The sequence below is a fragment of the Rhodnius prolixus genome, unplaced genomic scaffold (assembly GCF_049639745.1).
Source record: "Rhodnius prolixus isolate KJV_2025 unplaced genomic scaffold, Rpr scaffold_9, whole genome shotgun sequence".
Classification (NCBI taxonomy): domain Eukaryota; kingdom Metazoa; phylum Arthropoda; class Insecta; order Hemiptera; family Reduviidae; genus Rhodnius; species Rhodnius prolixus.
Genome location: NW_027411604.1, coordinates 21,903,571 through 21,928,947, shown reverse-complemented (window position 1 = coordinate 21,928,947; position 25,377 = coordinate 21,903,571). Strand labels below are relative to the sequence as shown.

The following is a 25,377-nucleotide window of genomic DNA, read 5'->3' as shown; positions in this document are numbered from 1 at the left end:
AAAATCTGTTTAAAAAACTCATCCGCACTTTCTATTCAAGAATCTAAAATGATTTTTCTATCGATATTTTGCATCTTCGACAATTTAGTTTACAGTTATAGACATGTCTTGGCTTGGATTTTAGCATATCTAACCTTCTTTTTTTAAAAAGATTTTTAAAAATGTTTTAGAAATAAAATAAATATAGTGGGCAAGCTGTTTGGCAGCCTCAAGTTAAAATACGTATATTTCCTACTAAACTCTTGTTCAGGTCAATGTACGATTACAGTTTTATATTTATAAACACAAAATATTTTAATTCATCTCGCTTATGTTATTTTTTATTTTATTTTTTTGGCCGTTGTTTTGTATTTTTTCTTTTTTAAAAATAACGTCCTGTAACTAGTGCCAATCAAATGACAAAGTCTATTTATTTAAACTGCTGGAGACAAAATTATGTTTTTCTTTTACGATTCTTAGAACTTTATTTTTATTTTTAAATGTAACAAATCATCGTGATCAAACATATATTTTGTTTGAAATACTCTCATGATTTTTGTGTTAATCCAAATCTCGCAAGTTAGAAATGGATTTTCAGCCAAGCTCTAGCAATATACAGGAAGGTTATTTCAAAATACCAGATGTGCTGGTAAACCTTTTGTTTGCAAGCCCAAGAGGCAAATTTAAATCTAGAAAGAATACTTTTTAGTACTGTTATTTGCAGAAAATGAATTCCAAAATAAGTATAGTAAAAACATAGTTTAACTGATGGTATTGTAAATGAAAGTCAGCGTATAACTACGTGGGAATGAATGGTAAATACTTTAATAATTACTACAGACTGTTAGAGAAACAATTTACTAAATAAATGGCCGACAGTGTTCATCGTTAAACATTGTCTCTTTAGAGGTAAACATAAAACCAGATTCCTACACATTTTGTTTACAATAAATCTAAATACCGTCAACTAATGTATGCAGTTTATTCAAACATAGTCCGGAGACAGAGAGATGGCTCCTGTATACTGTAGTTGAATTACTGAGCTGGAATTCCGTTCCCAGTTCTTATAATCGCTAACTCGCTCAGATTTCATCTTTTGTTTATCCAATCTTGTAGTAAATGAACTGTCACATGGGTTGTTACGACAACAAGCAGGCTGAGAGCGAACCACGCGGTGTGTGGATCGTATCTTCACAGGATCAACAAAAAGGTCCTCTCCTCTTTGCGTAGATTGCAATGAGGAGGAGGATTTCAAACATATAATAATGATATGTCCACGTTATGTGGTAGAAAGGAAACGAATGTTTGATGACTTATACAGAGGTATTTAGATGCACCATTTCGCTACGAAGACATAATATTCTCCACCAACATCTGTGTGCTTAAATCTGTAGCAGAGCTAGCAATGAAATATGAATGTATTTAAAAGTTATAGCCGATTAGAATGTGGTTAGGTCCTCATTAATTGGATTAATATAGCGATGGTTTAGCCCGTTGTAGAGAATCAGTTCGATGAAGAGTGTGCTCTTCTCTGATAAAGCTAAAGAAAATTAGTAAAAGTGCTGCATCCTCTGAGAAGCCTGTATCTTAGGAAAGTCGAGAAGGCAAGACTTAAAAACACAGGACATGATTCGGCGGTAGTTTTGGCATGTGAACAGTATGACGGAGAAAAAATTGCTCAGGAAATCTCTTTAGACAAGAGCTGCCGGTAAAAAGACCGCGAGGAAATAGGAGATTGAAGTTGGAAGATAACTTGAAGAAAAAGGTGGAAAAACCATTCAACGGAAAATGGTATTTCCTTTCAAAATACTTTTAAGGATTTCGTTAGCTATGTGGCAACTTGGTTTCCTTAGACTAAGGTTACCAAACGTCCCCGTTTCTCGGGAGACAGTCCCCGTATTCGTACTTCGGTCCCCGATTGAAAACTGTCTCCGGAATGTCCCCGTTAACTATCATCACTAACTTTCCAATGACTAGTCAAGAATTTGGAACAAAACTTAGTTCAGGAGATGACATACTACAAAAAATACGTTCATCACAAATATACTTGTTTCTTTAATTGTGTCAGAACAAGAATATTATGTTTTATCATTAATAATTATATTTATAGTGTATAATAATAGTGGGGAGAGGGGGCACCTTTGAACAGTTTTAATTTCTCGCCAAATATTTAAAACATTTATAATTAGTAATTTTCACCATATTTTGTAGTAGGCCTGTTGTACAATTGACAGAGTTTCCCTTCGTTTTCATTGTTTGTAAAGTCAGAATTGAGGAATGTTATATTTTGTAAGGTGGAAGTAAAATTTTTGTTGCAGCTTTGGAAGTGTATTGTGAAGATTGTAGTGGACAAGGTCTAAGTATTGTTAGTCCATATTAACATTTGGAATTCGTATTTTTAAATCTAGTATTTACAAAAGTCTATTTGCTTGCAAAATGTTATCATATGGAAGGAGAGGGGCCACATTTCAAAATCACAGTTACAATGTGCCGCCCTACCGAGCTGCAAGTTTGTGACTTTTTTTTTTGTTTAATCGCAGAGAAGGGGAAAGTGGTTCGAACCTACATTAAGAAGCGCAACAAACCGAATATTTTGTTCAAACTTCCTAAACCCATCACACTTCGGGGACAACATCCCGAACTGAGTCATTCTTGATTTTTGAACTAGATTTCTGTGGTTTAAAAGAGAAAGTAATGTAGTAGTGAGAGAAATAACTGATAGAAGGTAGATTCAGAGTGAAGTATTATCATTTCTTTCTATTTTATATTGTGTTCAAAGCTACCCCAACCAGTAAGGCAGATATTAACATTTGACAGAATATTTTTAAATTAAAAAAATATAGATATGCACGAAAAGTACCAACTGTTTATTGATATAGATCTGTTAAGAAGACTTGAAAGTTGTAGAAAACAAGATAAAAAGGTTCAATAATACGATTCTGTGCACTCTGTAACAGAAAATGTAAATTCTGTTCAAATATGCCCTCCCCTCTCTCTTAGACGCAATCTAAATATTCAGTTCAGCTTCCGTCGTTTTTTTATTTTTTAGATATCTTTGTTCATGAACTGAGAGTATTTTCTCAAAAACAACATTTTATTGGGAGGGGCTGACTGAGGGGAACTCTTTAACGGAAAATTTGATATGATCACAATACTGTTCTTACGTGGTTAAAGTAAATTGTTTGTAACAGAATGAACAAAACTGTTTCGATATTTTTGTTGGTTTACAGAAGAAAACGGTATGTATGGAAGTCCTCGGGGTCATCTGTTTAAGAGAGCAATGCGCTTTAGTAGAAGCTAGGCACATGGTATTTTCGTACAGTTTACTAAGCTTGAAAAGAGTATAATAGCCGTCACAAATAACACAGTTTATCTAATAGTACATCCAGGATGGGAAGAAGTTATACGATCTCTTGTTAGGGCTGCAAACATGGTAGAAGGCCCTTTAGCATTGGGTCACTTTGACCAGATTACCTTTAGTGGCAAGTTAAAGTGATTTACTCCTGGCGAGATAGCAAGAAGATACTGTTCTATTCAATGGCCAATTCAAGAACATTCTCCACTATCCACACCATGGCATTGTCGCACTTCTTTACTGGCGGCTCGTTTTGGATTTTTATCGCTTGATTCCTTTAGATAAGTGTACAGCATCCGGGGCGGTTACTATTGTTTGTTTATCTCCTTAATAGTGTTCACTGGATCCACATTTTGAGCAGCTTTTTAAATAAAGAAATCGCAAATTGATTCATATTAACGAACACTCTCTTTTGGGCACTTTATTTGAAGGTTAATTTATTATTTTTTAGAAAGCCAAGAACTTAATTTATCTAGCCTGCTTCGTTTTTGAGTAAGAAGCTCCCAGGAAGAGAAAAACTAAGGATCAGCAACCGAATTCAGGAATCCAATCGCTAATCACTGAGAGAATTCACTTCCTAATTTAGGTCATTGTAATTTTTCCATATTTTGTTCATTAAAAATCTATTTTAAACTTTAATCATAGTTATAGGCTTTAATTAACACGGGAGTTTTTAATTAATGTATACAAAATTAAACTCCTCGAAACTATCTTTTTGTGTTATAGTCTTATCACTGTATTTTTGTTATTTCTTTTAAAAAAGCCAAACGTATGATAATGAAGACCCACTTTTATTAATTCAACACATCTAATGTGTAAAATGGAGGGAAACTTTTCACATATTTAATATTTTAATCGGTTGCGTGTGTCCTAATTATTATTTCAAAATAAAATAAAAAAAAAAGAATTCTTGTAGCTAAAAAAAGAAGCGTATCATCAAATTATTTAATCAAAGGATAAGTGAATTAAACTTTAGCTTACCCACAGCAATAATATATTTTTTGTTTTATAATTACATACGTGAATCTGATAGCAATATGAACGATATTTTGGCCTTTGAAGCTCACCATAACCTGAACGTTCGTAAACAATAGTGCTGGAAATATTAACATAATAGTGGGCTGCCACACTATCTGTCGGCGCTTTAGGTGAACTAAAAAAAACACCTAACGGGAGGTTACTCAGCTGGGGCTAATGTTTTTTAATATTGTTTCTTCATTTGAAAATTCAATGTTAAATTATTGTTGAAATTTTTGCAGATGTGGATACTTTTTCTATGTTCTAAAGCCATACGTTCTAAACAATTATTCTACTTTTTGTGACTGGTGCGCGAATTATTGTGGAATAGTGATCAATATCCTTATAAAAATGGTATTTGATTTCAAGGTAGGGCATCAATAGATCTTAAAACAGAAATTGTGTGCATAATACTTTTTTTAAATTATTTTATTTACTGCTAATCTAAGAGGATTTAAAGATAGCTGGCGAAATTGCCAATAATCTTTCCTTTCTTTGTTAAATATCTTATAAACATTTTTCATTATTATTAATTTCTATGTAATTGATTTCTGTTGCAGGTGAGTATTTGAGGCACAATTCTTTATAATGTTGTCTGTATTTCCTTAAACAATGAGTAAGTAACATATGACATTGTTTTATATTTATATCTTTTTATTGTTATCTTGACGATAAAATTGAACATAATCATAAAGATTTGACTGTGAATACTGGCTGCAAATCTATATTGCTGCTTTAGAGGCTTATAATAACTTTTTTAAAAATATTATTACTGGAGACTATTGAGGCTTATCAAATGCTGCGTTTATTTAAGCTGTTGACCAAAGTCTTTTTCAATTATAGTCGAAAAGAAAGTCTAAGGTCTACCCAGGCCTTTTTTGTTTTTACTTATTCAACCGCAAAGTACAAAGTACCACTTTACTGTGTTATTGTTTCACATTTTCCTATGATTTGCTCTGAACTTCGAACTTATACTTTATTTATGTGAATCTATAACTTTTATTTGAATAATATTTCTATGAGCATTAAGATTTGGAGCAGTTCTGGAAAGGGATGATCTTGTGAAGTGTTTCTGATTTTAAAAATTGGTATTACAAAAGTAAGATTTTAAAGTTTCAAGTAAGATGAGCACGTTTCAGTTAGAACTTAAGTTATTTCATTAAGAGTAAATCGTGAGATTATTCCCATCTGATCTGATATTCACTCTCTCCTGTTTGTATGTTCTGCCGAAGTAAGGATTTGCTCCTCAACTGGGATTGATAATTCTCATCTTAGACCTATTCACTTTGTGATCGAAGGGAGTCATCCTCAGAATCTCTATAGATAGCTTTAGCAAAGAAAGCTAGGATGCATTTACACCAAGTTGTGTTCATCCCTGACTGCTAGCAGCACTTTCCCTGCTGTGGAAGTTCCTTAAAGATTACATGAATTAGAAGTATAGCTTTTTTGTAAAGGGAACATTTTCTTCACAGCTCAATATCAGAACGGAGTGAAATAGTGAATCCATCTTGTCTGGTATTAAGGTGTAAGCAATTGTGTGCATTTACAGAGGATCGCTTAAAGGGACTCCAGTCCTGTGTTTGGTCCTAGAATACTCCAAGCACAGTGCGTCCAGTTCGACTTCGACAGGAAATATCGATCCTGTAATCCTTTCCGATTGTCACACTGTAATTCAAAACGTTGAGCTCATGTGTTATCAGTTCAAAAAGTGTTTTAAGAGTACCATGAGAAATTCAATGTGAAAAGTTATTCTACTTTGAGTTGCCAGACTTGTTGTCTAAAGTGAAATGAGTCAACAGACTCTCTGGTAAAAGTAAAGCATTGCTTCTCAACTTCACGGAGCATAAACTGTTTGTTTGGATCATCTTCAGACTCCTTAAGGAGTAGATAGATCTACTTAGGCAGAAATCTGAGATCCTATTGTTCAGAGAACATTCAGATTCCTAGGTTGTTACTAGATGTTTGAAGGAGGTGGTTATAACCTCCCTAGCACCTTCTCAGTAGCGTTTGAGCATTCTCAGAGATGACGAAGGGGGGAGTGTTGTTGCTGACTAATCTCTCCATTACCAGTTGGATCCGTTTTGCAGATTGTGTCTTGAAGAGGAGGAAACGGCCTCTTACTTGTTGTTTGATTGCGTTGCGATCGAGTGGTTGCGCTACGAAACCTTTGGATCTTTCGAGACCAAAGGAGATTGTAGCGCAAATAGAACTAGTAGGGAAAGTCCTCAACCTCTTTAGTAGGGTCTACTAGACCCAAAGGGGAAGCCAGTATAAGCCACTTTTGGCTGCGGTGCCATGGGGCATCGCCCCTCTATTTTAATTCTACCAGTTGGGGGCTGCGCAATAGATCTATGAAGGGGCCCACTACCTTTGTGTCCCAACAATTAAATCTTCACTTCCATTACAGTTATATTTATTTAAAGATCGATAATTTAGTTGCATGATCACTTAAACCAAAAACTGTAATTTTTAGAATACTTACTGAAGTAAATAAGGTTGAACACAGTACAGAAGTTACCTTAGTACTTGAGTCAAGGTTAGTTTAGTTCACCTGTTTACTGTTGAATGTTCTAGTACGAGGTAAATTGGAAATGTGGGAACGGTGTGACGTTGCGGTCAGGCGTAGTACGGCCCTACATCACTTGGCTACACTGCTGTCCATTACAATTAGTTTTTGTTACGCAGTATGACCCTTCTCACCTTTATTGAAAGTGGTTTTTACCTTTAACATTTCCAATTACCTAAATCACATTTTAACAGTTTCAGGTGACTATTTTCAATAAAATTGACTAGTACACATTTAATGCGCCTTTAACAATGTTACAAGCTCTAATTAAATCTAGAGTTAACTTTTTAGAATTAGATTAAATGTTGGATTTTTTATTTTTTTTTACTTTATATTGTTAACTCTTTTTACCACTTCACCACTTACACTTTATATGTAACTATTTCTCTTGGTTCTAATCCATAAATATTTTTCATACTTGGAATACTTGAGCCATATTTAAGCCATGATAGTACTCACTCAGTACAGTAAGAAAAAGTAGATTAAGTTAGATTCAACTAGGGTGTCCTCGAGGCCTACGCCACTGCGACCCCTTTGGATCTATTGTGGCTCCCACCACTCTCCCAAACCCGTCCGTTTAATCAAACACCTAATTCTGGAGAGCTGCTCCTGAGTAAAGCTCACAGGCCTTGGTTTTTCCTCCTCGAGAAGTAACATCCTTAGCCCAGACGAGCCCCTCGCACTGACACAACACAGTGTCGCAGTGCCTGTTTCCTCCTCCTCCTCTTGACAGAACCTACAAAGGCTATCATCTGCTAGGCCCCTGCGATGCATGTGTTTCCTGAGCCTGCAGAGGCCGGAAGAAAAAGTAACAACCGTGTTAAAGTAACAGTGTTTTGCCTTTTTTTCGGCAATGGCTTTCGCCATACAGCCAGCATCGTCTAGGTGCTTATCACTAGAATATCACTCACTCTCCATTCTTACTTATAAATACTTTAGCTTCACACATTCATCCCTCTACTATATACAACTATTTACATAAACTACAGCTAATGGATGGATCAGTACTCTATGTTGCTGCCATCCTTATAGCTTAACCGAAATTAAAATCACGTAATCCTTCTCTAATCATTTTCTTACATTCATTCTAATCGGCTATAACTTTTAAATACATTCATATTTCTTTGCTAGCTCTGCTACAGATTTAAGCACACAGATGTTATGTCTTCTTAGAGAAATGGTGCATCTAAATACCTGTATATATCGTCCAACATTCGTTTCCTTTCTACTACATAACGTGGACATATCATTATTACATGTTTGAAATCCTCCTCCTCATTGCAATCTACGCAAAGAGGAGAGGACCTATTGTTGATCCTGTGTAGATACGATCCGCACACCGCGTGGTTCGCTCTCAGCCTGCTTATTGTCGTAACAACCCATTTATTAGTGACAGTTCCCCTTAAACCATGGTTGTCTAGGTAACTGCTCTGCCATAGTTTTATAGAATCACCCTTTATTACCATTACTGTAATCTGTCTGCCATTTTTGTAGTGCTGCTTTTGCAATTATGCAGTTGATATCGGTGTGTGGTAATTTATAATTAGCCATTTCCCCCACTATTGGTGGCATGACAAAGTTCCCTCTAGGAAAAGACTCTCAGTAACATTATTTTCTGTCTATGGGAGCTACAGAACACATATTTTCATCGGGAGCCTAAATTTGGAAACCTACAGAATTTCTGAATACAAAACGGTAACTGGAGAAGGTAGAAATCGGTAATTTAATAATCAATATTTTATTTATCAAATTTTATCAATTATTCCAACATTATCGGGATTTGTTGTGTGATTTCTCTGTTAAAGTTAGTTGCCAAGTTGCTTGATATAACTTGCGTGGTTGATTTCTAAACAAGGTGTACTGGGGCATGTCACTGATAAGAGTACTAACAGTTGTCAAAACCCTCTGCCCCCGCAGAATGTAGATCGATATGACCAGGAAGAAAGAGCAAGGGATGTAGCCATCATTATTGTGCATAGTTCATTATTACCCCAGCTGGTTGGTTGCTGAAGTGTCACTTGCACTTTTTTGTATCATTTGCATGTTTAATTGCATTCATTTATGCATTTATGTGCACTTTTTTACTTAAGGAGGGAGTGTGCAAGTGGTAATAGTAGATTTTAAGGGGAATCTTTTTCGATAGGCATTTTTCGGTCAGTACAGCCTGGTTAGTCAGCAACCTAGAAAACATATCCTCTGAATAAATGATATATTTAACCGGACTACTTATATATAAAGAAAGTTTCTAAAGATGAAGTGTTTATAAAATGTGCGTGACGAGCTGAACCTTAAAGAAGGAAAGTGGTTTGGTATAAATCAAGAGTGGGAGGAGAGATGGAGCGAGGGAAGAGGAAGAGAAGTCACTGTGACGCGCGACATCCAGGTCCAGGGCATCCGCCCATCTCATCACGGCACAAATACACACGTGTGCCTCCTTGATTTTTATAAATATACCACACTAATCCGGTTTAAGTGCGCTGTCAAACGCGGCTCTATATTCCTAAATTACTACCTTAACTGCAATCCTATAGCTTGCAGTTAGTTTATGAAATAATATTCATGCGAATTTAATGTGTGGTCGCATTATTTCTCTGCACCGATAAATGGTATAATAATTTTTTAACTGTATCTGACAAAGATTAATCAATAAAAACTGTCCGGTAGGACAGTTGTATAAGAGTTGATCGTCAAAAAGTGGACGAAAAAGCGTAACTTTGAAAAACACACAACTTTGACAATTTTTTTCTCTTTTTCTATATAAGATAAAATTTCCAGATTTTCTTTAAAATATAGGGAAAATCCTCCTTTATAACTGTGATTTTTCCCAACAATCCAGATCTGATAGATATCGAGGAAAAAGTTGCCAATAATGAGCCAAAACGGCATTTTCAGAAAATTTGTTTGTTCTAACATTTTTTTGGAAAAAAAATAACATCTAAACGCTTGAATTGATTTTCATGAATGAGGTGTCATTCGATTCGGAATTTCATGTAGATGGATCTTTTGGGGGTCTCGATGTTCTACATATCATGGTAGAGAAGTTAGCCCCTTGTATGTAAGGCTTTCTCCTGCATTATCAATTATTATTAATAACTCTGTAAATCTTGACCTGATTTTGTTAAAATTTGGCAGGGAGAAAGGGTTAGGGTTCTCCTTTCAATAAAGCGTCGTTCTGCTTTTAAACTTACTAAGCGGGAATATTACAATCGATTCAACTTATCGACGCGGGAACTGATTTTCTTAAAAGAAGTGTCATTAGAAGTGTCATTCCATTCAACAATTTTATGTAGATGTGGTTGTTGGAAGACTTGTCGCTTTACATACTTATGAAGGAGAGTTTGCCCTAGTAAATAAGGCACCCTCTAAAATGTATAAAATATTTGTTCAGTAAAGAGTAGCCTAAAGATAATTATAGTCCATATAATAAAGCGAAATGGCATTCTTCCGGCTTAACCAACCACCCCTCCCCCAAAAGTGCCCTTAGCCGAATTATTTCAGAAAAATGTTTCCTATAAAAGTTGTAGAACTATTTATGAGCTATAATTATAACACGTTTGAAGGAAATCCAAGCAGCGGTTTTTAAGAAAAAGTTAAAAAAGTGAAAAATCTATTCAGTAAAGTGGTACTTCCGGTGGAGCTATTTTGATCAAAAATTACCTGTCGCTTCCTGTGACGTCACTTGAACGAAATATCAAATTTGAACTCTGTGCGATCATCTGTTCCCGAGATATAGTCGATAAACTAACTGCAGAGCAGTAAATTCAGTCCAAACCTATGCCATCAAGGCAGGTTGGGTTAGAGAACCTCAAATTAGCTGGAAAAAGTAGAGAATTCTAGGAATTACTGGATCTGTAACCCAACCAGCCTTAGCCGTGTCTTTTTACTATAATTTCTCTCATTTCTCTTTAACAAGCCGAATGCGATCGGTTTTTGTCGGCTATTTTCGGCTCAATTCACCTTGATTATTAACTTTATTTCCAATTTAATAATTAACATCTAATATGCACACTCACACGACTTTCTTTTCATTTATTCCAAACAAGCCGAATGCGATCGGTTTTCGTCGGCTATTTTCGGCTTTATTCACCTTGATTATTAACTTTATTTCCAATTTTATTTTTTAACATCTAATATTCACACTCGCACGACTTTCTTTCTCTTGAATTTCTAACAGCCGAATGCGATCGGTTTTTGACGGCTATTCTCGGCTCTATTCACCAAGATTATCAACTTAATATATTTTCAATTTAATATTTAACACCTAATATGCACACTCACATGACTTTTTTTTTTACTATACATCATTGCAATGTTTTCTTAATAGTTGATAGTTGATTTATATTATTCAATGCACATAAATGGAACTAATTTTGAACAATCTATTGAACATACTCGCACGACTTCCGCTTGCTGCTACATACGTGGTGGGGTTTTCTTGTAAACTAGATTTTTTTACCAGAATGTAGTTACTTTATATCTTTATATTTTTATTTTTAATTATACCGAATATATTGCTTGTCATTTTCACCATTATTTATAATTCATTCTAAAAGAAATTCATTTTTCTCCTCTAAATTGGAGCAAACGGTGTTAATAAGAAAATCAAAAGTATGCCCCAAAAAAAAAATCTGAATTATTCATTACAAATGGTCGCTCATTTTTTTGTTTTACGCTAATTTTATTTTTAAAAAATTAACTCTCGGTTTAAATCTTTATTTTTATTAATTATAGTATTTATTTTTAATAAAATAATTACCACTAATTATCCATTATTATCTAATAATTATTTATTAACTATCCCTTTTGTTTATGGTTTGTCGCTCATGCGTTACTAGAGAGGGGAACTCAACCATTTGAGACCTGTATGTAATTCAGGTTTTGAGACCCTCTGCCAGTTGGGTGCACAGTTACAGTCATTTTTTTTTTTTCCTTTTGATAAAATTAAGTTAATATTAATGAACTATATTTAGATTTTTTTTAGTTTTTTTTTTAAACAACTATAGTAAGCTTTTGTCTTGAGTTTTTTTTGAATTGGATTGACGGAATAACTTTCAATTTATGCAGCATTACATTTTGTAACTTCCTGTTAATTAGTTATGGACTTATTTCCGTTTTCTCGTAACCAGACTCCACATAAAAAGAGTGATTGTAATGTTGCGTTCGTTTGTCTGTCTAAGGAGTGTTTGGGTTTTTTAGTAAATCTCAAAGACGTTAAATTTTGTCTAGCCTGAGTTATAGTTACAGGTTTTATATTAAAAAGTTTTTGCTTTTAAAAAATAGTTATTTTATTAATATTATTATTTCTTGTCATTTTTTTTTAGTCAGTTATTAACATATTACTTTTTATCGTAAGTTTGCTTCGCATGTTTTGATATTTTTATTTTTTGGAATTAAAATAAAAAGTTTACTGGCTCAATAAATCCCAACAAAATTAAATAATAAGCTTAGATAATATGTATTGTGGTACTGGGTTCGATTCCCGGTCTTAGGCCTTTTTATTTTAATTAATCTATATATATATAAATGAATGTGTGTCTGTTTGTTTGTACTCGATAGATTCAAAAACCATATATCCAATCGCCGTGAAAATTTGGGAAATTATTAGGTATATCCCCGGAAAGGTTTTTGCAGATTTTTTTTAAAATCAGAGTTGGGGCTCTAGGTGCACCCGAACAAATATCCCAAAAATATCAAAATAACATTTAATTAGTAATATTTGTTGAAAGTGTAACCATGAAAACCATGAAAAACAGTTTTTTGCAATTATTAATACGAGAATAAATTATACCGAAGATGGTGGAAAATCCATTAAACTAAAAGTACTCAACAATACTATTGACGTTGATAATCGTTGGGTAGTACCATATTCTCCATTACTACTAAAAACGTATAACGCACACATAAATGTTGGGTACTGCAATTCAGTGAAAGCTAGAAAATATATTTGCAAATATGTAAACAAAGGAAGAGATATGGCAGTGTTTGGAGTGGTAAATACAACTGCATCTAACGATGAAGTCATCCAATATCAACTGGGACGCTTCATAAGTAGCAATGAGGCTGTATGGCGTATTACCTGTATATCATTTTCCATTCATGAGCGATATCCAACGGTTGTTCATTTAGCAGTACATCTTGAAAATGGACAGCGTGTGTATTTTACATCAGAAAATGTACGTGCAAGAGCAACGTCACCACCGCCAACAACATTAACTGAATTTTTCACATTATGTAGAAATGCTACCTTTGCAAGGACACTACTGTACTCTGAAGTAGGGGTAATTTTATTGTTAATTTTCATTTAGATGTATTGTATACATTTGATCATTAATAAATTATGATTGAGGTATCAAAACTGCCTTTTGTGAACGGGTACAGCTAGTGGTTAATAAAAGAAATTTACAGTAAAGTATGTTTGCTAGTCGCCTCCGTCCACCGACACCCAATTTGTGGTAGTTGGACGTAAAGCCCCGCCTGAAAAAATAGGCGGGTATTTCTATTTTCTTGCTTTTCTGTTCGAGTCCTCTAATTTAAAAATCTCACCTTCACTTTGGTTGAAGACTACTCGCTACGTTGGTTAATGGTATCGTGATCACCTCTAGCAATGGTATAACCAACTCAGTGTTGGTTAGTCGACAGCTTCTTCTCCTCCAGTTAATTTAGCCAATAAGATCTCTCATCCATTATTTACTTTATTTAATTTATTATTTTGGTTTATGGCGCTTCAATATCCCTTCCCTCATTATTATTTTTTTTTTTTGGCCTTGGCTTTCGCCATACAGCCAGCATCGTCTAGGTGCTTATCACTAGAATATCACTCACTCTCCATTCTTACTTATAAATACATTCGATTCACTCATTCATCCCTCTACTATATACAACTATATACAGCTAATGGATGGATCAGTACTCTATATTCCTGCCATCCTTTTAACCGAAATTAAAATCACGTAATCCTTCTCTAATCATTTTCTTCCATTCATTCTAATCGGCTATAACTTTTAAATACATTCATATTTCGTTGCTAGCTCTGCTATAGACTTAAGCACATAGATGTTGGGCAAGAATATCATGTCTTCGTAGCGAAATGGTGCATCTAAATACCTGTATTTGTCGTCAAACATTCGTTTCCTTTCTACCACATAACGTGGGACATATCATTTGAATATGTTTGAAATCCTCCTCCTCATCGCAATCTTCGCAAAGAGGAGAGGACCTTTTGTTGATCCTGTGAAGATACGATCCGCACACCGCGTGGTTCGCTCTCAGCCTGCTTATTGTCGTAACAACCCATTTATTAGTGACAGTTCCCCTTAAACCATGGTTGTCTAGGTAACTGATCTGCCATAGTATCGTGCTTTGCAAATTAATTTTAAAAAAATAATAATAATAAAAATGAAGAGGTAAGGGAATTGCTATGCGGTTAGCGTATTGGATTTCCTAGCGGAGGACCCGGTTTCTCTTCCTAGGAGCTTCTTACAACTCACTGTCCGTTGATTTTTTGTCAATGAGGGAACACTGTCCGAAGGCCGGCAGTGCACTGAAATAACCTCAGATGATGACTCCCGTTAAATCATAAAACAAAAGAATTTAATAAATAAATAAAAATGTAGGTATTAAACAAGAATTAGCAAGTTCAAAATTTTATCCCATTTCTTACCCAGCCAAGCGACTTAATGCACTTTCAGATTCATTTACCTCTAACTATTTCATGCAACTGTTTTCCCTTTTCTATTCTAACATTTCGTTGAATTAAATTTTATCAATACAAACAATAATAGGTTAATGTTATTGCCAAGTAATTGAATAAAAGTGAATTCATAGCAGACAGAATGGCGTCAATGACAGCTGTACGCGCGTGTTGGTGACGTAACTTCTTCTAATGCCTAGTATAAACATATTCAAACGAAACACATTTAGAAACAGACATGGGCTAACACATAGACATACATACACACATGTGTCTTGGTAAAATGGTTTGACCTAATGTACCGTCTAGTAAACAGAGATAGAGAGTGTATATATGTCTCTGTTTGTGTAAACTAGAGAGAATAAATCTTCCTCCATGTGCGATTTCAACAACAAAACCTACACCTCTTTGCATGAATTACTTTTGTTTCTCGTATTTATATTTTGTTATGTAAATAATTTATACTCAAATTCAATTCTTCTCTTTTTTTGTTCTATATTTTTATCTTTTACTTACTATTCTTATCATTTATACATTTTTATAATATTTGCATTCTTGTTAAAAATACTTGAATGTCTATTTGAGGAATGGATGGTCTTTTCTCTGCCTTCTTGTTTAAGAGACGAAAGAAAGTTACGTAATTGTTCATCTGTCGTTTGGTCGCCTCTGAATCTTGGAAAATACAAGAAATATATCTGGCTCTGAACGATGTTTTGTGCAAAATAAATAAGAAAAATAAAAAATTTAATCGGGACAAGATTTAGTTTTGCAATGGATCGGAACGCTTTGAATGGAATTTTTATGCATCCATTTTTAAATGCAATTCAGAATAAACATTTTTTTTTTAATTATTTTTTGTTTACACAAAATCCCAGAGAAAATGTTCAAGCCTTAATGCTCACCACGAATCATCTGGAGTTCGGCGAATATTTTATAGAATTTTGAAAATTAAGAAAATACCAGTTTGTTGGTTGTGACTTCTTCTTTTTTTTTTTTTTTAGACGTCAAAAAACAGCGGGAAATGGACATTTTATTCATTTCTTCTCCCGCATAATTCCTACTACAGACTTAAATAATTAAATCACATATTTGGCAAAAGAAAAGAAAGGCAGTATTCTTGTGGTGGACACGCTTTGTGATCAAAATTTTCAAATTCTGATAACAGAGTATATCCGTGCAAAGTCAGAGAGATAGCACCACTGGCGCGTATCGAGGTTATGTTTAGTTAGTAGCATCTCTTGGAAGAACGCACACCAAGTTTCAGCCAGATCGGTCTATTTCTTTGTGTTTAGCATTCGTTTGAATCGAGGAAGTCGAGTGATTTTCAAAATATGGACGAAAAAGAATTTCGTGTGTTGATTAAACACTACTTTATGAAAGGCAAAACGCCTCAGGAGACTAAAGAGAAGCTTGATAAACATTATGGTGACTGTGCACCTTCGATTAGAACAGTTTATAAGTGGTTTCAAAATTTTCGGAGTGGCCATATGGGCACAAGTGACGCTGAACGTTCTGGACGCCCTGTTGAGGTTACTACTCCAGAAATCATTGATAAAATCCATGATATGGTGATGGATGTCAGAAGAGTGAAGGTGCGTGAGATTGCTAGTGCTGTGGGCATCTCGAATGAACGGGTACATAATATTTTGCATCAACATTTGGACATGACAAAGCTATCCGCAAGATGGGTGCCGCGATTGCTCACGCTTGACCAAAAACGAAATCGTGTGAAGTGTTGCAAGGACGGTTTGTTGCAGCTGTTCCAGAAGAATCCGCAGGACTTTAAGCGTCGTTTCGTCACTGTGGATGAAACATGGATACATCACTACACTCCTGAGACCAAAGAACAATCTAAACAATGGGTTACCAAAGGGGAATCTGCGCCAAAAAGGCGAAGACCGTTCCTTCGGCCGGAAAGATTATGGCGACTGTCTTTTGGGATTCGCAAGGAATAATCCTCATCGACTATCTGGAAAAGGGTAAAACTATTACAGGTGCATATTATTCATCGTTATTGGACCGTTTGAAAACCGAGCTGCAAGAAAAACGCCCACGATTGGCCCACAAAAAAGTCCTTTTCCATCACGACAACGCACCAGCTCACACCTCAGCAGTTGTGGTCGCAAAATTAGTGGAAATAGGGTTCCAACTCGTTTCACATCCCCCCTATTCTCCAGACTTGGCTCCCTCGGACTACTATTTGTTCCCCAATATGAAGAAATGGCTGGCGGGAAAAAGATTTTATTCAAACGAGGAGGTGATTGCAGAAACGAATGGCTATTTTTCAGACTTGGACAAATCCTATTATTCGGAAGGGATCAACAAACTAGAGCAGCGTTGGACGAAGTGTATAAGCCTAAAAGGAGACTATGTTGAAAAATAAAAAAGGTTTACCCCAAAAAATTAAGTAGTTTTTATTTTTGCACGGACTTTTCAAACGACCCTCGTAGAAGTAGTTTCAACTTGAACAGAACCATAACAGAATGGAACATTATGACAAACAGACAATATTTATTCTGCTGACCAAATATTTATTAATTTCTATTTTTTTTTTTCTTTTAAAATCATAATCCTGCATTATCTTCCGGACAACCCAATAGATATCAACAAATCGGGCAGAATCCCAGTACCTCCTTTCACCTTTTGAAAACGATCGTCAGTGAGAATTATTCCCGGAGTTTCATTCTCTAAAGCCATTGTTTTAATCAATCAACGGCGTCAGTCTCTAAATCTTTAATTTAATTTAAGACCAAGTTCTTATATAATAAAGATACCGAACCTAATTTCCACTAAGTAATGTCAGTTTTATAAAACAATTTCTAAGCCTTAGAGGCTTCACTAAAAATTGACTTCTTAATTAAATTTAATTACAAGCTCTTTGAATGCAATTTCTTTTTCATCTTTTTTTGGTTTTCGTCAATCAATTCTAATTTTCAAAGTGATAGCTCAAGTGGAAGTTTCCATCTTAATTAATTTTAAAGTCATTAACTCTTTATACTTGAATTACTAAGAGAGCTTTTAGGCTGGAGCTCTTACTTCTAATTATTTCAGCTATAAAGAAATTTATCGGCTGAAATTCTGCTCACAATTAGTGCAATCTGCTTTTTTTTTGTTAATCACTTATGATGGATTAATCAATCTTGATGAAATTTTCTTTGTAATTAGAGCTTTTCTTTGTGAAGGGATGATTTTGTTTTCCTTTGAATTTATCATTTTCGCTTTTTTTAAAATATCTTACAGCATTTTATATTTATTTATTTATTTTATTTATTTATTACATAATGCTTTTTGGGGCTTAACCCCTTGGCATGGAGTTTGACATTGAATGATTTCACAAATAATTAATACATAAATGGTAAATATAAAAATACGCAAAATAATAAATTTAACTTCATGAAAACAAAATTATATGAACTTCCCAAGAGCTTTTCTTCTCCTTTCTGTCTTACGTCAGATCTTAGCTTTCTTAGCTTTTTTAAAAAATTACCACTCATCGAGTAAAAAACTTCTTATTTGTAAAGATAATTTAACGTAATCTACATATAGCATTGATTTGATTTACAGAGTTAATAGAAAATAGGTTTACATAGTTTTCTGGGTCAGGTAAAGCTGTTGCATTATAGTTGTTTAATTTATATGACCGGAAAGGCTTGAAGACCTGGCAGGAGAAAAGGAAGTGGAGCAAGGAGTCTGAAAGGTTATTTTTACATAGAGTGCATATATTGGAGCTATCGAAGGCATAAGTACCGGAGTTGAAATAGATTTTTGTTTTATTGAGGTTAGCTAATCTAAGCTGGGATATTAAACGAATTTTTTTGATGAAAACAAGTCAAGATAGTTGCAGTTCATTGCTGCCCAGACTACTTATGTGTCGGTACAAAATATTGTATTTACATCGGTCAATTACATAGGCGATATCTCTACTTAAACAGTCATTCCAGAGTTGTTTTTCTAAGTTTTTAATTTGGGATTTAAGAATAACGTTTTTAAGAAAAACAGCATTTTATATCTAATAATAGTATTAGAGAAACTTTTTTTCTAATCTTAACAATGATCCATATCCTACTTCCGTTACTTCATCTAAGATCCAGTAATTAAAACATGCTTTAAGATCACAAATTCTTTTAATTTCTAATTCTTTAACAATTTTAGAGCTAATTTTGTAAATCGATTTTTTTTTTTTTTTTTTTTTCAAGTTTAAAGACAATTCCTAAGGAATCATATCCCCAATGCCCAAAGTCCAAGATTTCCTATCCTCCCACTGCCCTTCCCGAAAGCCACTAGAGGCCATTCCCTCGGTGATACCCTCCATCCAAGTTTTCCTAGGCCTTCCATTCCTTCTCCTCTCACTAGGAATGAAATCTATCATCTTCCTGGGCCATCTCTCGCCAGTCATACGCATCACGTGGCCGTACCATTTTAATTTCCGTGTTTCAATGGAATACAAAATGTTTTTTTTCTTTTGTATTCCAACACGTCTTCGGATTTCCGGATTAGGCATATCTTGAAGACCTCACAGCTTCTTCTCCAGAAATCCATTTCTAAGGCCAATAGCCTGTCTTCCCATTTTCTTTGTTAGGCTCCAAGTTTCTGGCGCGTAGAGGGTTATATTTGCCAAGATAACGTGGAAGAGCCTTTTTTTAATCTCCATGCGGATAGATTTACTCCAAAGAGTTCAATAATTGGATAGCTTGCTTTCCCTTTACAATTTTCTTTTGGATATCCAATTCTGAAGACCCAGTAGCCGATAACCAGGCACCCAGGTACTTGAACTCGCCACACGGATGCAGCTGCCAATCTTCCACATTCAGGGACGTAGGGGAAGATCCACCTACCATCATACACTGCGTTTTGGACTTGCTGACCTCTAAACCCCATTCTGAGTACTCTGCGAACAGCTTCCTCAACATGTACGATAGGTCCTCCCATCTTAGAACATTTTCTCTTCCAATCAGAGAGGGCTACATCGATGAAGATGTTAAAGAGAACGGGCGAAACACAGCAACCTTGCCTGAGTCTTTTTGATATAGGGAACGATTCAGAAAGGCAGTTTCCAATTTTAATCGAACATCTCGCTTCCTTATACATATTATATGTACGGCTTGAATTAAATCGAATATCTTGTCCAAATTCCCGAGTTTGCGTCCTTTGTAGATCCTCCACAACGACAAGTTCTTCTAAATCTATCTGAATTAACTTTTGCGATTTTTAACTTTTTTCTATGCTTTTGTTTTTGTCCTTGCTACTGGGTTTGCAGTAGACCAATCTAATCGTTATGTTCAAGAAATAATAATTTATTACTACTTCTCTTTGGCCTTAGCTAGGATAGAGAAAACTATCTCTCTCATTAGACATACTCTCTTTCTCTCTTTACTATATTTATCTATTCTGTTTGTTATTATAATAGAAATAAACCTGCCGAGAAATAGCGCTGTTTATAATGTTCACCTACACAAAACTATAGTAGAGAATGGTGTCATTGATACTATCGTAGGGTTATTTACGCCTACGTGCGCCAATAGTGGTAAATACTATGTAGATATGCCCAACTAGTGATTAGGAAATGCTTGAACAAATTTTATTACTATTAGGTTCAGCAACAGCGTACAGAAAAGTTGTAATAGATTCTATTGTTCAACTGATTTATATATTTTAAAAATAAAAGAACCTTTATTTTATTCATTCAATTTATTTAGTTATTTTGAATTAAGGCGCGCCGCCATCTGAGCTCATTGGCGCCCGGTGCGTTTTGTTTTGTATTGCTCAGCCGGCATTCGGATAGTTTTCTATAAGAAGCTCCCAGGAAGAGAGAAAAATCTAAGGGCTAATTGCTGGATTCGAACCTGTGAATCTCCGTATGAGAATCACAATCGCTAACCACTGTGCTGATCCTTTCCTTCCTTTATATTCATTATTATTTTAAATTGAAGAGTTGACAATATCTAAGTTAAAGAATATCTTAGAAGTTTGCATTGAACCCATACCAATAGCTTCATTTACAATCACTGTTTCTTACTCATTCACTTTCACCATTACTTATTATTTCAATCTCCTTAACAAAAACTTACAGTTTAAAAAGATAAGTGTAAGGGTTGATTAAACGCCAAAAGGTACACAAATCAGCAAGTACCCAACATTTCATTAATACTTCTAGTATCATAATTAGATGTCACAGACCTTTAATAATAATAATACCTTTTATCACCCATAAATATTTTTCTGTTAGAATAATAAAAGATGTATCTCATCATCAAAGTTAGTATTAAAAAGGCATTTCATTTTAACTCTATTCCAAATTATTCTTGTGATTTATCTTTATTCTGAATAATCTTCACATTCACTTGCACGTTAAAAAGGAAAAGGGAAATTTGGAGTTGGTCTTTTACTGTTGTAATTTGAATTACGGTGTTAAAACGAAATTCCAGTCTTGAATTCAAGTCTTACGTGAGCACAAATTACATAGTTAATAACGAGTACAATACTTGTAATTATAATTCATTTATTTTCAAACTTTAATTTAATGTAGCCCTTTAATTGAATACTTGTTGTAAAAAAGTTTTATAACCAACTAAAAATAAGCATATCTATTTTATATTATATACAGGGTGACCAGAGTTATATGCTCCACCCACTTTTTTTTTTAACGGCGGGAAATTTCGAAAAAATAAAAACCACGTATTCAATCATTTTTAGTCTAGTTTATTTTCAGTGATTGACCCATTTTTTTAAACCCCAGTATCTCGAGAGTTTTTAAAAAAAACAAATCTTTTTTGTTAAATTGGTTAAGTTTTTCAAAAGTTATGGTAATTTAAAATTAGAAAAACAAATTTCAGTTTATTGACAAAATTACCTTATTTTTTTTTTTTTTTTAAAGAAGCTGTTCACACTGGGCACGATAAACAGATAGGCAACCCCAAAGTGGTTTCAAAAAATGGGTCAATCACTGAAAATAAACTACGACTAAAAATGATTTAATACGTGTTTTTTATTTTTTCGAAATTTCCTGCCGTTAAAAAAAAAGTGGGTGGAGCATATAACTCTGGTCACCCTGTATATCGTATAGAATTGTGGGGATTTCAATAAATTAAATTAAATAAAATACAATTTCACTCTAAACCTTCTCTTTATCGGTACCTTTATGAATGTAAGTAATACCCAAAAATGCCTTAATCCACCAGCTCCGTAATAATGTCTATAATTTGATTTTTCGCGTGAAACGGAAGTGAATTCAAAAAATAATAAAATTGAACCCCAACATACATATTTACTAAGTAAGAATTGAAGAAACAAAATGAGGTTATGAAATATTCTTATAATTGGATAATGGCTAGATTATCTTAAAGGTAGCCAGATGTAGTGTTTTCAACCTTATTTGGGTAGAATACTGTTAAGGAAGTATATAAGTTGAGGTTAATGGAATCCGCGACATGTTAGCATAATGGCGGACTTTTTGATTATTACCAGTTTGGTTACTATGCCAACCAAATCGTAAATGTACTCAACCAAACTTTCTCTCGTAAGAAGTAACCGCGAATGCGTAATCGCAAGTTCAAAGTGATTTAGTAGGCATATTCCCTCGTTAACATCTCAATATGGTCAAAACTGATAACGTAATTATATTTTTTATTTTTTTGATTTTTTGTTTCTTTACATTTGGTTTCTTCTCTTTTAGCTAATCTTTTATTAATTTACTGAAATCCGTAAAGAAACGGATTAAAATTATAAAGTAATAAGCCGCAGTAATTATAGACTTGCATTGTGTAAAAGCCAGAGATATGTGAAACTGTTTGCTAATTATCACCCAAAACCAATTTTAATGACCCCTACGGTGATTACTAGTTAATGGCTCTGCATATGGCCGCCTAACTACTGAATTTCATCATCTATTTCTCGCTAGCGTTTTCCATCTATTTTCATTCTCATACTGTACAGTTACCTTGGATTGCAAAAATAAATTCGAGGTGTGGCTATTAAATAACGAGACTGATGCTGCTACAGAAGAACTATGCATCCGCCAAATCCTATCGACCGACAGCTGTGCAGCGTCTCACGTGTTTGTAGAGAAATCTGTCTGACCGGAACCGTCGTTTGTGTAAGAGGTGTTAGTTTCGTTTTGCCGAAAATATGATACTACACATGTAGTAGAGCAACGAATTGTCGTGAAATTTCACGACACCTTGTCCACTACAATCTTCACAATACACTTCCAAAGCTGCAACAAAAATATAACATTCCTCAATTCTGACTTTACTGAACAATGAAAACGAAGGGAAACTCTGCCAATTATACAACAGGCCTACTACAAAATATGGTGAAAATTACTAATTATAAATGTTTTAAATATTTGGCGAGAAATTAAAACTGTTCAAAGGTGCCCCCTGTTCAAATGGGCCCCCTATTTACAGGAAACTTTATTCAGTATGAAAGTGTTCAGAGAATGAAATTACTAAGGGAAAGTCCATAAACTGACTAGCCAGTGTTACACCGCTAGAATACTCCAGGTCTCTCTGGGTGACATGTTCCCTTATCTGCCCCTTCATGTAGCTCTTCGTGTCCTCTGTTCCTCTCCCTGACAAGCTCAACCAACTGTCACTCCACCATACCCTTGTCTTTTCCATTCTTCCGCTTTCACTCAACGATCTGTGAGACAAAATAATCGTGATGTTCAAAAATAATTTCGTATTTAAAGTTGTTTGTTGTCAGCGTCCAAAAATTCTATCTTCTAAATTAAAAAAAAAGAAACTGGTTTTAATATATTCTCATTAATTAAAATACTAAGAAGTTCTATTGTGCATTTTTTTACTTCAAACTACATTATTAAAACTTTCCGGTAGGACAGTTTATCGTCAAAAACTGCACGAAAAAGCGTAACACCCAAATTTGAAAATTCCTTTCTCTTTGTAATTTTTGCAACAACCCAGATCTAATAGATTTCGAGAAAAAAAGTTGCCAAAAATGAGCAAAAACGGCATTTCTAAAAATGGTCTTGTTGTTGTTACCTAAACGCATGAAACGATTTTCATGAATGAGTTGTCATCCTATTCGGAATTTTATGTAGATATGCCTTTTTAAAGTCTCGATGTTCTACATGTCATGGGAGAGGAGTTAGCCCCGTGTATAAAAAGCCCCCTGCAAATTTTTTTTTTTTTTTTTTTTGGCGCATCAACAGCTGAGGTTATTAGCGCCCGGAGCTTTTTCCAGTGCACTGCCGGCCTCCGGACAGTGTTCTCTCGTTACAGACAACACTGTCCATCACCGGACAGTGAGCTGTAAGAAGCTCCTAGGAAGAGAAAATCTAAGGGTCAGCTGCTGGATTCGAACCCGGGACCTCCGCGTGGGAGTCCAGTATGCTAACCTCATAGCTAATCCCTTCCCTTATTATTATTATTATTATTATTATTATTATTATTATTAATAACTCTGTAAATCTTAACTCGATTTTGATATGTTTAACAGGACGAAAGGGTTGGGGCTCTCCTACGTAACAAAAAAGCGTCGTTCTGCTTTTACGCTAACTAAGGCTTCAAATTATCGTCGCGGGAACCGATTTTCATGAATAAGGGGTCATTCGATTCGGAATTTCGTGTAGATGGGCCTTTTGGGGGTGCCGTCGCTGTTCATCAAATGGTGGAGGAGTTAGCCCGATTTATTTAAGGACTCCTCCAAAACTGTTATTACTAAATAATTGTGCAAATCTTAACTCGATTTTGATCAAATTTGGCAGAATGAACGGGATCAGGGCTTCCCTTCGTAATTGTAAATGGAAAAATATTAATGAAAAATTAATACAGTATTTTTACTTAAATGTGGGGTACTTGCTGATTTGTCGTTTAATCAACCGTTATACTTAACGCTAGTGACATAACGTGTGCTAATTTTTTCGATAATTTTGAGTCGATTAAACGACTACTCTTTAAAAAAAAAAACCTTCAATCTCAGTTAAATTAATTTAATAAATGATTAAGACATCTAATTCTTTCTTGAATATAAATGATTTTCATTACAGGCCATCTCTTTTTTTCTTGTACATGCATTGTCAGTCACTTTAGCAAACAATAGACAGGAAGTGACTTCATCAATTGTTGAGATCTTTTCTTTCAATAAACTTTTGTATAGTTAAGAGATTATGATTTGAAATTCACGACCTTCCTTACGTTTCGGTATTATGTGTATCAAGGACGTCTTTATTAATGGTTACGCCGCATAATGCCTGTATAATTTGATTTTTTTTTTTTGCATTATTAAACGAGAATTTTCAAAAATAGACATCTTCGAACCCATCGAATAGTTGTTGAGTTGAAAATTTATTTTTTCCTTCCTATTTCTTTAAGAGGATGTATTGTAATCGTGCAGATTTTCACAGGGAATTCCTGTTTTAAGATCTCCTGAGTCTGGAAAAAATGTTTTCCACAAAATGGTGTCTTATTTGTTTCTGAATGAGAGAACCCAAAAGCGGCTAAAAGTTCCAATCTTAGATTTCGAACCCAGGCCACCATTTTAATAAAACCTTTTGAGGGGAAAAAATGTGACAATCGATAGTATCAACTTTAGTAATTTGATTTTTTTCAGATTTCTTGAAATTTCCCCCAAAAACCCCTTCTGTAAAAGACTGAAAATCGATTCTGTAAAGTCGCTCTTTTTTCAGGAGGTTGATTTTTATTTTGGCCAATATCTGATTGTAAGATCTGACGGTGGCAACTTTTAATTTGGTGTTAAAATTTGTGAAACTGCTGTGTGACCTTTTTGGTTTTTCAGTAGAGCTGGTTCACA

At 34.6% G+C, this 25,377-nt stretch overlaps 1 protein-coding gene across 5 annotated transcripts in view; it reads left to right on the top strand.

Moving 5' to 3' along the window:
• Positions 1-25,377, top strand: part of LOC141454032 (uncharacterized) — a 403,048-nt gene that overhangs the window by 216,552 nt on the left and 161,119 nt on the right. Inside the window, exon 1 of one of the 5 annotated variants that reach the window (XM_074127808.1) lies at positions 4,549-4,720. The exons of the other annotated variants lie outside the window; for them this stretch is intronic. Coding sequence (XP_073983909.1) covers positions 4,703-4,720 — 18 coding nt within the window. The 5' untranslated portion in view covers positions 4,549-4,702. Of the gene's footprint in view, positions 1-4,548; positions 4,721-25,377 lie in introns of those variants that run through there. 5 annotated transcript variants of the gene reach the window in all.